Below are 15,074 nucleotides of genomic sequence, written 5' to 3'. Positions count from 1 at the left end.
TATATATATATATATATATATATATAACATAATCTCAAATGGATGTCTCATCTCATAACCATCTAAAAAGAGTATAATATTTTGGGCCTAGCCCATACATCAATGTAAAAAGGCCACATGTAGACCATACAATGTTTAGTACTCAAATAAAAGGAAAGAACATAAGAGTCTTAAAACTAGAACAATTTCATAAGCTTGATATTGACATTTTCCTCGGAAAGTGAGGACCTACCCAACTTGGATGAATGAGAATTCCAAGTTTTCCTTCAAAGTCGTCTCAAAAGGTCTTCAATGACCGGAACCTAAAATGTTGGGGAAAAGGGAGAAAATTGGGTTAGTACACCACTTGTACTAAGTATGAGACCATATGCACACATATCATGAAATCATGCTAAAAAGGACATTTCATTAAAACATGTTATTTTACATTTAGAAAGCCTTATTCACATTCAAAAAGACCATACCAATCAATAAGACATATTCATTAAGTCCAAAGCATGCATATCACAAGACCAACAATGCTTCTAGTCAAGTCAACATGCATATCATATAATTGAACACATTTATTCAAGGCAACTCTATCATCAAGTTATAATAGCAACAAACACGGATAAGAGTTCATTACAACATAACCAAAGCAAGACAATTACCCATGAACCCTTATTAAGTCAATTAGTGCAATGACCAAGCAAAGCCCCATAACCTTACTTAATCTAGTAAACTCAATAAGAATCATGAACAACATTCAACTTCTCATAACATATCATAAAGATCACATATGATCATACTTTAACCATGGAGACCAACACATATTCATAAGTGAGACCAATCATCATATAGTATCATCAATGTGTAAGATCATCATATACATATCATGTACAATTATATGCATATACATACATAAGAACATCCTCCAAAGACTCCCTTCAAGGCTAACTAGTGTAATGTATAGGTAGAGTCTCATACCCCTACCTAGACCAAGTCAAACCTCTTAGGTCATCCTAGTTAGAGTTCACACCTTTTGTTCATTTTACCTTTTGGGAACATTTTGCCTTAACCGACATAGACCACATAAGCTAATGTGAAATCCGGTGACATGGAACCCTACACCGAAGGAAGGCGGACTACTTGCCAAGGTAGTACGAAAATATGAACATAAAAACTACGTGGATCCACTAGCTAGTATTCCTACGGGGGCAACATAGTTCAAGAACTAGGAGATATATTTAGGATCGTCTTTATGCTACATGCATTATGGTCTCCAATATCAAGATTACATTAGTGATCCTACACTTTTGAAATGTCATAGATTAATGTAAGTCATAGGGTCTATCCCTTGTATAATCATCATCATCATACCTCAATAAGAATTGCATGAGTATAGTCCTTTCATTACAATTCACATAAGTGAGGTTTAACACATTTACATAATCACTTCATAATAAGGCACATTGGTAAATTATCACCATCCTTATAACATTTACATCTTAGTCAACACCTCACAATCCATAGTCAAGACATTTCAATTGAACATCATACCAACCCTATAGATCTTAATACATGGTATACTCCAATACAACATCATGACTTAATCACAATTAACCATAATTGAAGTAAAGAATAGGGATCACAACTTACCAAGTCTCCTTCATAATCCATCATCAAGGTCTTACCATCAACCCTTAACTCAACCCAATAAAGGTGACATATCCTCACACAACAATAACCAACATGATAACAAGGCTAATTGAATGACTACATCACAATCCATCACTAGTTCATATCTTAAGATAAGAAACTAAGATCAAAGTCATAATCTAGATCAATTACTCAAGAACTAGCATGATAGGACTATAATTCATCTTAATCTATTCATGATTGATACAATAACATTGTCTAGAAGTAATTCAACTAATAACCAAGTCAATTGAACCAACATTGCACAATTCATATCAAGATCATAACCTAGGGTTAAGGGGAATAGGTCATCTTCTACAAACTAGACCAATTCATCAAGAAATAACATAATAAGTTATAATACATGTTAATATATTCATAATATCCAAAATAAATCATAAAAAAGCAATTCAAAAGATCAATTTTTGAGATTGGAAAAGATCCACATAAATTTCATACTTTTGAAATCAATTTGATGAACCCTTTGAGGAAAGAAGTCTCAAAGGTGAAAAGAATCCCATACCTTATTGTTTGATGAAGATCGATGGAGAAACTTGACCCTTTGAAGCCTTTGAACCCACCTATAGCTTGCTATTCAATTGGTTTTCTTTGGGAGAGAGAAAGATGAGAGAAGGAAGAGAGTTTTGGTTATGGGAATTATGAGAGCTTAGGTTAGTCTAATTAGCTTAGGGTATTTATATAGGTCATTAACTAACTTAATTAGACCTCCCCTAACCTCTAATTGACCTTCTAACTAAGCCAACTAATTAAATGAACTAAATAAAAACGTGCAGCAAAAACAGTGGTCTCACAGACGAGACCACGTCGACGCTTAGTGTGTCAATTGACGGGTCAAGGACCAACCGTCCTGTTGGTCCGTCGTTGAGTTCAGAGACTGTACAAAATAGGCCTCTCAATATTTGGGTAAGTGTCCATCGATGAAAGCAGTCCACGCCCTATCATTGGAAAATGGATCGTGGGTTGCATCCGTTGGTGGACACTGCCTTGGGCAGCCCTTGACCCCAAAATGCAAGGGTCCTCCTCAAGGGCCCTTGGTTGGTCCTTGGTGGGTCTTTCCTGGACGTTTCGACTATGAACTAAATCTAATACATGTTTGACACACTTCCACAAATTTTCATCATTTTCCTACTCCTAAAGCTTAGTAAAATAGGCTAAGGCACACTAGCACCTCATTGAACTAGTTTTCGGACATCATGGATGTTATTTAACGTTTTGATTCCTAAACTTCCTAAATAACTTATATTCATTAAAATAGACCTTAAAACAGTGTCTAGACCTTTTGGCACTTATATTAAGCTCTAGAACACGTCTTAGACTTTTGAAGTATTATAGTTACCCAATGCACCTGAAGTGCAACCTCAAGGGAAAGTTACCAATGCTGAGTTCGGTGAGGCTATAAGGATGCTCAGTCAAGTTGTGACCAACCAAGCTAGGAAGCAGAGAGGAGCTTGACAAAAAGAGGCTCTTGAGGATGAATCCTCCAAATTTCACTGGTTCGAGCACTATAGAGGATTCAGAGAACTTTACTGAGGATCTGAAAAAGGCATTTGACGTGATGCATGTTGTTGACACTGAACGAGTTGAGCTAGTTGCGTATCAATTTAAGAATGTTGCTAGGACTTGGTTCGGACAACGGAAGAAGGGTAGAGTTGACGGTGCACCACCTGTGAGTTTGGCTTGTTTTGAGGAAGCTTTCTTGGGGCGACTCTTTCCCCAAGAAGTGAAAGAGGCCAAGGTACGTGAGTTCCTCACACTTAAGCAGTGTAACGACCCGCTAGGTCGTTTTGAGAACTAGGACTAGTTTGACTCCTTTTGGAAAATTTAAAGGGGTATTTTTAAACTATTCGAAAACTAAGAGTATTTAGTTGATAAAAATTTTAGTGAAGAATTAATATAGTTAATAGTTAGTGGGTCATATCCATAATTCATTTAATACCTTTTTACTTGACCCATTAATTGATTTAGTTTAGTGGGATTAGTTTATTTGTTTTACTTAATTAACATTAGAAGGGCAGAAAACAAAAGAGGTAGAAACTGATTTTTTTGGGCAGCGTAGATTACAGAACAAAGAGGAACGAAATAAAATATTGCAGGTAAAAGTTTTTCCTTAACCGATCTATTTTCTGCATAAGCACGCATTAGTGGTATAAATTGTTGGCGTGAAGAATCTGTTGATATCGTATTGTTTGTTGTAACTTGTTATTAAAAGAGATATAATTTTAGTAAAATTATTAGATTGAATTGAATGGGTGTTTAGTTAGTAAAGATTTCCTAATGATTTCTTAATGACAATTCTGATAACAATCGAATGGAGCTTAACAGGGTTAATGCTCAATTCATTATGCATATCAAGAAGGAAGAATCTTATTGGAGGCAAAAGTCTGGTATGAAATGGTTCTCTGATGGTGATAACAATACAAATTTTTTTCATTCTGTGATCAACTCTAAAAGGAAGAAGTTGACCATCACAAGGATTAAAAAGGAAGATGGAACTTGGATTGACAATTTTCCAGACATTGCTGATGAAGCCATTCAGTTTTTTGAAAAGCAATTTATTGAAGAATCGGTAAGCAATGACACTACCCCTCTAAGATATATCCCTAGAGTGATTGATGAGGTTGACAACAATTCCCTAGTGATCATTCCAACTTTAGATGAGGTAAAAAAGGTAGGTTATTCAATGAATGCAAGCAGTTCTCCTGGACCAGATGGATTCACAGGTAAGTTCTTTCAACATTGCTGGAATATTATTGCTCAAGATCTTTATACTGTGATTCTGGAATTTTTCAATGGAAAGCAGCTTCCCAGGTCATTTTCTCACTCCTCTCTTGTATTAATTCCTAAGATTGATTGCCCTCAAGAATTTACTGATTTTAGACCAATTAGTCTTAGTAATGTCATTAACAAGATTATTTCTAAACTGCTTAATAACAGACTTACTCCCCTTATGAGCAAGATCATTTCCCCTAATCAGTCAGGTTTCATGAAGAATAGATCTATTTCCGATAATATAATCCTTACTCAAGAACTTGTTCACAATATGAAAAGGCCTAATATTAATGGTAATGTCATTTTTAAACTAGATATGACCAAAGCTTTTGATAGGGTCTCTTGGAATTATCTTTGTCTAATCATGAGACGCTTTGGCTTTTCTGAGATTTGGATTGACTTAATTCAGAGATTAACTTCCAATAATTGGTATTCTATTAATATTAATGGAGTTAGACATGGATTTTTTAAATCCACTAGAGGATTAAAACAAGGTGATCCTCTTTCTCCTTCTCTCTTTATCATTGGCGCTGAACTTCTTTCTAGAATGATGGATTACCTTCCTATGGATAACTTCATTCCTTTTTCTGCAGATATAGGATCTCCAATGATAACACATCTTAGTTATGCGGATGATACCATCCTCTTCTCATCTGGTGATATACTTTCCATTTCGATGATGATGAAGAAGCTTGAGCTCTATGAATTAGTTTCGGGTCAACTTGTTAATAAAAGAAAATCTTCTTTTTTGGTTTCTTCTAATACTCCTCAGGGAATCATTGATGATATTAGACTCATGACTGGTTACTCTCATTCCCATTTTCCCTTTACTTATCTTGGTTGTCCTATCTTTTCGGGGAGAAAAAAGATCGAATACTTCGGTAATATGGTTGCCAAAATTATTAAAAGAATTCATGGGTGGCAGGGTAAAATGTTATCTTTTGGAGGAAGGGCTGTCCTTATTAAATCTGTTCTTCATTCCCTTCCCTTGCATATTAAATCTGCTGTTTATCCTCCTAAAACCACTCTTGATCTTATTGAAAAAGCTTTTGCTAATTTCTTTTGGGGTAGCTCTAATGATAAGAATAGTTATCATTGTATTAAATGGCAAAATCTTTGTTACCCCAAAAATGAAAGTGGAGTGGGATTTAGATCTCTTCATGATACTTGTATCTCTTTTTCTGTCAAAGCTTGGTGGACTTTTAGAACTTCTAATTCTATTTTGAAAATTTTTTTGCAGGCAAAGTATTGTAAAAGATATAATCCCATTGCAAGAAAAAAAAGTTATACGCAGTCACATCACTGGAGAAGGATAATGGATGTCAAGAATGAAGCTGAGCAACATATATTTTGGAAACTTGGCAAGGGCAACTTATCATTTTTGTATGATAATTGGACCAACAAAGGAGCCTTGTCTAATATCGTCCAACAAGGAAATAAACCTATGAAGATCAAAGTGTCGGATTTCATTAATCAAAACCAATGGAACTTGTCAAAGCTGAATTCTGTTTTGCCTGCTAATATAGTCTCTGAGGTTCAGGATATCAAGTTTGATCTTCAAAGTGTTGATTATCCTATTTGGCTCCCTGACCAGTCAGGCTTATTCTCTAGCAAGTCTGCGTGGCAAAATATCAGGAAGTCCAGGGCTAGTTTTTTAACAAGCAGAATGATGTGGCACAACAAAATTCCTTTCAAAGTCTCATTCTTCATGCTTAGGTTACTCGAAGGTAAATTAGCAACCGATGAAGCACTTTGCAGATTTAAGGTTCATGGACCCTCAAAATGCTATTGTTGTACTGAGGGAGCCAATGAAACTATAAATCATTTGTTTGGAGACGGAAACATTGCATGTATTCTTTGGAAATATTTCTCTAATGCTTGTGGAATCCTTCACAACTCTAATGAGAATGTCAGGGCGAAGATTATTAGATGGTGGTTGATCAAACCTGTCAACAAAGTTCATGAACTCCTTCTCCAGAGTCTGCCATCTCTTATTTGCTGGGAAACTTGGAAGTATAGGTGCAATTTCAAACATGAAGGTGTTAGAATTCCTATTCCTAGAATCATTGATCAAATCTCCAACCTCCTCTATTTGATTATTAATTCTCAATTTCCAGAACTTCCACTTTCACCTTCTATTATCAGTATCTCTCATCTCATAGATCATATCACACCAAAGCTTGAAATTAAATTGGTGAAATGGAAGAGACCAAACTACAATGAGCTAAAATTGAATGTGGATGGTTGTAGTAAAGGAAATCCTGGAAGTGCTGGAGGTGGAGGAGTACTTAGGGATCATGCTGGACAAATGATTATGGCTTTCAGTGCCTATTTTGGTTTTTGCTCAAATAATTCAGCTGAGGCACTAGCTCTAAAGACTGGCCTAAGATGGTGTCTAGATCATGATTTTCACAGGGTTACTGTTGAATCTAACACCCTATTGATTATTCAGATGGTTAAAGGTATGATCGATTACCCTTGGCATATGAAAGATGATATTAAGCAAATTCAATCCATGAGTTCACTTGGTGACTTCTCTTTCATTCACACCTTCAGAGAAGGTAATACTACAGCTGATTTGCTCGCTAATATGGCTGAACATTGCAAAACAACTACCTTCTTCACCGAGGCCATAAATCTTCCTTCTAAGGTTACTTCCACCTTGAATAATGATGTAGTTGGCAAGCCCAACATTAGAATTCGAGTGAAGAAGGGAAACTTCATATTCGACCCTGGTTAAATTTTGTTTGGTTGCTTCTAGTTTATGAATTCTAGATTTTTTGTAAGCTTATGTAACAAGGAGCAACCCTCCTCCTTTTTTTTTCTTTCCTTTTATTTTGATAAGTTAGAGAGTAAGGATGTCCCTCACTCCTAGTGTTGTAATGCGGAGGTCAGGTTTCACCCCCCCTCCATGCTCCTTTGACTTATCTATTGAAGCCCTTTGAGGGAACCTTTGGAAAAAAAAATATCTAGTCGTAAATGCAGGATCTGGAAAAAAAAATATAAAGAATGTTGGTCTATAATTTTCTCTCTTATTTATTATTATTATTATTATTATTATTATGGTGGGTTGTGGAATAGAAAGTAGACAATGGAATTGTACTTAATGATTGCAATGTGTTGAACTTGAAAAAAAATAATTAAATACAAAAATTTGGTGGCTAATGAGGAATAGGGATTAGCTATATTAATTGAGGACTAATGATGACAGAAGGATTAGAGAAATACATGTGAATAATTAATGCTTGGTGCAAATTATAGTTTCCAGCGAATAAATTTGCAAATTTGCATTCGATCTTCGTTATTCGTCATTCGTTCCTTTTCTGTATACTTCTCGTATTATAGATAATGTTCTTTTCTTATGTATTGAGTTAGGTAGTTAAGAATTAGGTTTATATTATATGATTTAACATTGAATTCAAGGGTATTTGGAGATGTTAAAGTTAAGTTCTTGGCTTGAAATTTAGCAAGTATGAAAAATTTGGCATATAAATTATATCAAGATTTAGGGTTTGATTAGAGATATGAGTGAGTTTTAGGGTCTATGATATACTTATAATGATTTGAATGTCCAAAAACTCTCTCACCTATGAATATTGCATCATTGGTAGATCGTGAGCGTTCCGAAACTTTGCGAAAAGGGAAGGAACTGTCTTGAAGATTCGTGGCACGAGGTTCGGCTCTTAAGGTATGTTAAGACTTTTAGACTTGTTGAAGGATGTTTTCCTAATTAAAGATATAAAAAAAATGAAATAGACAGACAAAGGGGTAAGGGAGAAAGATGGGGGTCTCGTATCAATGGTGTGACGGGCATTGGTACGAGTATCGGTGTTATAAAAAGGAAAATTACTTCTATAGAATTTGGATTGTAATTTGAGAATGCCAAAGCATATGGGCATTAGGTGATATATTATTGACTTGAAATCCTTGTGTGATTGTGTTTTCTTTATTACACCCTTATAGTTGTGATAATTAAGGTGGTTATGTGGTATGTTGATATTTGACTGATTCAGGTGCATCATCATCCCCTTTATTGAAATAATATTGTGTACATGCATTGACATGAGATTGAGTATAAGTTAGGCACGTGGAGATCGTCTGTGCTGGGGATGGTGAGATGTTAAGATTGTAATTTGGGCACGTGGAGACCGTCCGTGCGAAAATTGTTTGATATTATGATAGTGCGTTGAGATCGTCCGCACAGACACGTGGAGATCGTCCGTGTCGGTATATGGACCTCGCGAGTCCCCCATGGGTCATGAGTTCTCGATGTATTTCCGAGAAGTATCATGTATATACGGTTGAGTGAATACTGGGTATTCTGAGACAATTCATTACATGGTATCATATTGCATTGCATTTCATCACATCATTCATTTTTTGATGATTATGTGTTTTGTTTGGTGTTTGGAAAGTACTTGATGGTTGATTACCTTTATTGATGAAACTTAAATAGTGAGTGTAATATATATATACTTATATAATTTTAGAATATATTCTTATATAAACTCCCGTCACTACTTCTTCATTGTCGGTCAATGAGACATACTGGGTACACGTGGTTTCGTACTACACTTGTTGCACTCTTTGTGGTGCAGATTCTATTCCGAGTAGGAGCACATCTCGTGGAGCAAATTGAGTCCGAGCTTGAAGTTCTTGGAGATGTGGTGAGCTGCTTGGCTGTTCCGTGGCCCACACCTCTCTCTATCTTTTATTTATTCTTTATTAGTATTCAGACAGGATATCCCTTATGTTAGATTTGTCATTTAGTTTCAGACTTGTATCGGATTTTAGAAGATCTTGTACTTAAGACACCAATTATTGGGGTGATATATTTTTTTTTCTAGTTTCCGCATTTCGTACTTGAAGGAACTCAATGTTGGAGATTCTTGCCAAGTTTTTTTTTTGCCTTTTCTTTTTTTTTTACCCATTTGTTGGTTGCGTTTGGTTAATATGTTGGGTTGGCTTACCTATTGGTTGGGAACATAGGTGCCATCACGACTCGTGTTTATTTTTGGGTCGTGAAAAATTTAGTATCATAGCCTTAGGTTCATCGGTCTCACGAGTACAAGAGCAATGTCTAGTAGAGTATTGCGGATCGGTATGAAGACGTCCATACCTATCTTCGAGAGGCTAGAGGACATATAGGAAATATTATGTTCTTTCATTCACTATCGTGCACACTTGACCTTGTTGAAATTGTAATCTTGATATATCATTCTCTCATATGGCGAGAACCCGTACACCGGCAAGTGGTGGTCAAAATTCTTTTCCTGCGCCTGCTTCTGGGAACACTATCTGAGGTAGAGGCAGGAGACGAGCTCAAGGGCGGGGCAGGGGCCGTATTGCAGCACCTGTGAAAGGTCAAGTACCAATAGTTACCCAAGGTCGTGATAGGACAGTACCTCCTGATGCAGAGGTTATTCATGGGGATGTGCAAGATCGTGTCGATGGGGATGGGCCAGCTCAGGCGCCACCCAGTACTAATGTCACCCCAGTGCTTCAAGATACCTTGACTCGCATGTTAGTACTCCTAGAGGAGATGGCTCAGGTAGGAGCTTTGCCTGTCACTTCTGATGGCTCACAGACCCGTGTCGGAGGTCAGACTCCAGATCCGATAGTTGCTATGGATTCTCAGAATCCCAGGACTCAGCCAGCTGCTGCTGTAGCTCCTCGTTTGGATAGTATGGACTTTCCAGATATGACATCACATTTGGTGAACAGGCCTTCTATGACCATTGATGAGCAAAAGATGTTTGGGAGGTTCAGACTAATGAATCCTCCTACTTATAATGGTGACTTAACTGAGGATGCATATGAATTTATAGTTAGTTGTCATGAGAGGTTTCATAATCTTGGATTGGTGAAGTCTCATGGAGTCGAATATATAGTTTTCATATGACTGGCTCTGCCAAACAGTGGTGGAGGGATTACATTAGTAGTATGCCAGTTGGATCCTCTCCACTATCCTGGACTCAGTTTACTCAGGTATTTCTATCAAAATTTGTTCCACGTAGTGAGAGGGAGCGCAAGAGGACCGAATTTGAGGGTTTGCAGCAAGGTAGTATGTCAGTTGCAGAGTATGAGGGTAAATTTCATGCCTTGGCTAGACATGCTTTGATGATACTTCCTACAGAGGCTGAGAGAGTGAGGAGGTTTGTTAAGGGGCTGATTATTCCGGTTCGTATAGGAGTTTCTCAGGTTGTTGCTTCTGGTGTTTCGTTCCAGAAAGTGGTGGATGCTGCTAAGGAGTTGGAGATGATTCGACGTGAGGGATTTGAGCAGCGTGAGGGCAAGAGAACCCGTTATTCAGGTGATTTTGGTGGTGCTCCTCCTAGGAGTCGAGGTTATGTAGGGAGAGGTTATCACTCTCAGTCCAGCAAACCCATTCATGCTGCTATACCTGCGTCTGAGGCTGGTTACACTAGGCATAGTTCTTCGAGCTCAGTGCATACTTCACACGATTCATCTTCTAGGCCTATAGTTCATGGAGGGCATTCTGGTCAGTCAGGGTCCTCTCATCATCCTGCGTCTCGTAGGGGCTGTTTTGAGTGTGGTGATATGGAACACTTTGTGAGAGACTGCCCTAGGACCAAACGTGGTGGCTTACATCAAGGTCTCAGGCTTCGACTTCCAGGGCTGCACAACCTCCAGCTAGGAGTGGTGCACAGAATGGTAGAGGTGGTTCTCATTCAGTTAGAAGTGGTTCTCCTTCTGATCGAGGTGGTGGTCGTGGAGGTTCAAAATCTGATGGAGGTCGTTCTCATTGTTATGTTTTTCCAGGTAGGCCAGAGGCTGAGGCTTCAGATGCTGTTATCACAGGTATTATTCCGGTTTGTCATCGACCAGCTACTGTATTATTTTATCCAGGCTCTACTTATTCTTATGTGTCCACATATTTTGCTCCTAGTCTGGATATATTATGTGAGTCTCTTGATTTGCCGATACATGTTTCTTTAGTTGTAAATCGGGTGTATCGATTATGTATTGTTACCTTGATGGGGTATGACACTCATGCAGATTTGAAGGTCTTAGATATGATAGATTTTGATGTGATTCTTGGTATGGATTGGTTATCTTCTTACCACGCAATTTTAAATTGTCATGCCAAGACAATCACTTTAGCTATGCCTGGAATTCCTATAGTAGAATGGAGAGGTTCTCTTAGTCACCCTCCTAAGGGTGTGATATCATTTCTTAAGGCTCGTCAGTTAGTACAGAGAGGATGCTTGGCTTACTTGGCACACATTTGAGATACTAATGTTGAGACTCCTATGCTTGAGTCTATTCCAGTGGTGAGTGAATTTTCAGAGGTATTCCTAGCCGATTTACCAGGTCTTCCACCAGATCGTAATATTGATTTCTGTATTGATGTGGAGCCAGGCACTCAGCCTATTTCCATTCCTTCTTATCGTATGGCACCTGCTGAATTGAAAGAGTTGAAGGAGCAGTTACAGGATTTGTAGAGCAAAGGTTTTATTAGACTGAGTGTATCTCCTTGGGGTGCTCCAGTGTTATTTGTGAAGAAGAAAGATGGCTCTATGCGTATGTGTGTTGACTACCGACATTTGAACAAGGTGACCATCAGAAATAAGTACCCGATACCTCGTATTGATGACTTATGAAAAGTTGCAGGGTGCTTCAGTTTCTCCAAGATTGATTTGAGATTTGGCTATCATCAGTTGAAGGTTAGGGCGGAGGATATCCCTAAGACAGCTTTTTGAACACATTACGGCCATTACGAGTTTTTGATGATGTCTTTTGGATTGACTAATGCCCCTGCAGCTTTTATGGACTTGATGAATGGAGTTTTCAGACCGTATTTGGATTCCTTTGTTATTGTCTTCATAGATGATATATTGATATACTCACGCACTAAGGAGGAACATGAACATCATTTAAGGATAGTGCTTGGGATTCTAAAGGAGAAGAAGTTTTATGCAAAGTTTTCAAAATGTGCGTTTTGGCTTAGTTCGGTAGCATTCTTAGGACATGTAGTGTCCAAGGAGGGTATCATGGTAGATCCTAAGAAGATTGACGCAGTTAGAGATTGGGTCAGACCTGCTTCAGTTACTGAGATTCGCAGTTTCTTAGGCCTTGCAGGATATTATCGACGATTTGTTGAGGGTTTCTCATCCATTGCATCTCCATTAACTAGATTGACACAGAAGGAGGTGACTTTTCAGTGGTCTGACGAGTGTGAGGTTAGTTTCCAAAAGCTCAAGACTTTATTAACTACTGCTTCGATTTTTACCCTACCCGTGGAGGGAGAGGGTTTTGTTGTATATCGTGATGCTTCTCGGATTGGTCTTGGTTGTGTATTAATGCAGAAGGGAAAAGTGATAGCTTATGCTTCGAGACAGTTAAAGGTTCATGAGAAGAATTATCCTATTCATGATTTAGAGTTGGCGGTTGTTGTGTTTGCATTGAAAATTTGGAGGCATTATCTTTATGGTGTGCATTGTGAGGTGTTCACAGATCATCGTAGCCTCCAATATATATTCAATCAGAGAGATCTGAATTTGAGGCAGCGGAGATGGTTGGAGTTGCTCAAGGGCTACAACATGACTATTCTTTATCATCCATGCAAGGCAAATGTTGTAGCAGATGCCTTGAGTCGAAAGGTGGTAAGTATGGGTAGTCTAGCCATGTTACAGGTCGACGAGCGTCCTTTAGCTAGGGATGTCCAATCCTTGGCCAATAGCTTTGTGAGACTTGATATTTCAGAACCTCGTAAGGTGTTGGCTTATATGGAGGCTAGATCATCCTTGTTGGAACAGATTCGGGCTCAATAATTTGATGATGGTGATTTATGTAAGATTAGAGACAAGGTGTTAAAAGGAGAATCCAAGGCTGCAATTCTTGATAGTGAGGGAGTTTTGAGGATTAAAGGTCGTATCTGTGTTCCTCGTACAGGTGATTTGACTAGATTAATCATGGAGGAGGCGCATAGTTCGAGGTACTCAATGCATCCGGGGGCTACTAAGATGTATCATGACTTGAACCAACATTATTGGTGGTGTCGTATGAAGAGGGACATAGTAGATTTTGTATCCCGTTGTTTAAATTGTCAGCAAGTGAAGTATGAACACCAAAAGCCTGGAGGTGTCACACAAAGGATGCCTATACTTGAGTGGAAGTGGGAGCGTATTGCTATGGACTTTGTGGTAGGATTGCCACGCACCTTGGGTAAGGTCGATGCTATATGGGTCATTGTGGACCGACTGACTAAGTCTGCACACTTTGTACCAGTTCAGACTACCTATAACTCAGAAAGGTTAGCCAAGATTTATATTCGGGAGATAGTTCGGTTGCATAAGGTTCCTATATCTATTATTTCAGATCGTGGCACCCAATTTACATCTCATTTCTAGCGGTCTATGCAGAAAGAGTTGGGCACTCGAGTGGATCTTAGTACAGCCTTTCACCTTCAGACTGATGGTCAGTCTGAGCGGACTATTCAGGTTCTTGAGGACATGTTGTGGGCGTGTGTGATTGACTTTGGTGGTCACTGGGATCAGTTCTTGCCTTTAGTGGATTTTGCTTACAATAATAGTTATCATTCGAGCATTGAGATGGCACCATTTGAGGCTCTGTATGGTAGGAGATGTCGATCTCCAATTGGCTGGTTTGATGCATTTGAGGTTAGACCATGGGGTACAGATTTGTTGAGGGAGTCCTTGGACAAATTCAAGTTGATCCAAGATAGAATTCTCATGGCTCAGAGTAGGAAAAAGAGTTATGCAGATCGAAAGATTCGTGATTTAGAGTTTATGGTTGGAGAGAGGGTTTTATTGAAGTTTTCACCCATGAAGGGTGTGATGAGGTTTGGAAAGAAGGGCAAGTTGAGCCTAAGGTATATTGGTCCTTTCGAGATTGTTGAGCGTATTGATGAGGGGCGTATCAGTTGGCTTTGCCACCTGGTTTGTCAGGTGTCCATCCTATATTTCATATTTCAATGCTTAAGAAGTATCATCAGGTGCTGATCATGTGATTCAATGGAATTCAGTGTTACTTTGATCAGAATTTGACTTTTGAGGAAGAGCCGATCATCATTTTGGATAGGCAAATTCGGAAGCTAAGGTCCAAGGAGATTGCTTCAGTAAAGGTTCAGTGGAAGCATCGTCCAGTGAAGGAGGCTACATGGGAGACAGAGTCAGACATGAGGAGTAAATATCCTCATCTTTTTGAGCGTTCAGGTTAGCTCTTTTCTTTTCCCGTTCGAGGATGAACGTTTGTTTAAGTGGTAGGTGATGTAACGACCCGCTAGGTCGTTTTGAGAACTAGGACTAGTTTGACTCCTTTTGGAAAATTTAAAGGGGTATTTTTAAACTATTCGAAAACTAAGAGTATTTAGTTGATAAAAATTTTAGTGAAGAGTTAATATAGTTAATATTTAGTGGGTCATATCCATAATTCATTTAATGCCTTTTTACTTGACCCATTAATTGATTTAGGTTAGTGAGATTAGTTTATTTGTTTTACTTAATTAACATTAGAAGGGCAGAAAACAAAAGTGGTAGAAATTCATTTTTTTGGGCAGCATAGATTACAAAACAAAGAGGAACGAAATAAAATATTGCAGGTAAAAGTTTTTCCTTAACCGA

The 15,074-nt window shown here is 38.2% G+C and overlaps 1 protein-coding gene across 1 annotated transcript; it reads left to right on the top strand.

Moving 5' to 3' along the window:
- Window positions 1-13,847: 13,847 nt before the first annotated feature.
- On the top strand, window positions 13,848-14,671 carry LOC107025169. The gene is made up of 3 exons (XM_015225996.1): window positions 13,848-13,987; window positions 14,072-14,390; window positions 14,477-14,671. The coding sequence occupies exons 1-3, from the start codon at window positions 13,848-13,850 to the stop codon at window positions 14,669-14,671; spliced, it is 654 nt and encodes a 217-aa protein (XP_015081482.1).
- Window positions 14,672-15,074: the final 403 nt, after the last annotated feature.

Source organism: Solanum pennellii, chromosome 7, assembly GCF_001406875.1.
Source record: "Solanum pennellii chromosome 7, SPENNV200".
NCBI lineage: Eukaryota > Viridiplantae > Streptophyta > Magnoliopsida > Solanales > Solanaceae > Solanum > Solanum pennellii.
This window is presented reverse-complemented; position numbering and strand designations above follow the sequence as displayed.

Coding starts and splice junctions, on each gene's coding strand:
- LOC107025169 (XM_015225996.1), top strand. CDS start 13,848: ATGCAGAAAGAGTTGGGCACTCGAGTGGATCTTAGTACAGCCTTTCAC. Junction 13,988..14,071: donor TTTGGTGGTCACTGGGATCA/GTTCTTGCCTTT, acceptor TCTGTATGGTAG/GAGATGTCGATCTCCAATTG. Junction 14,391..14,476: donor TCAGTTGGCTTTGCCACCTG/GTTTGTCAGGTG, acceptor AATGGAATTCAG/TGTTACTTTGATCAGAATTT.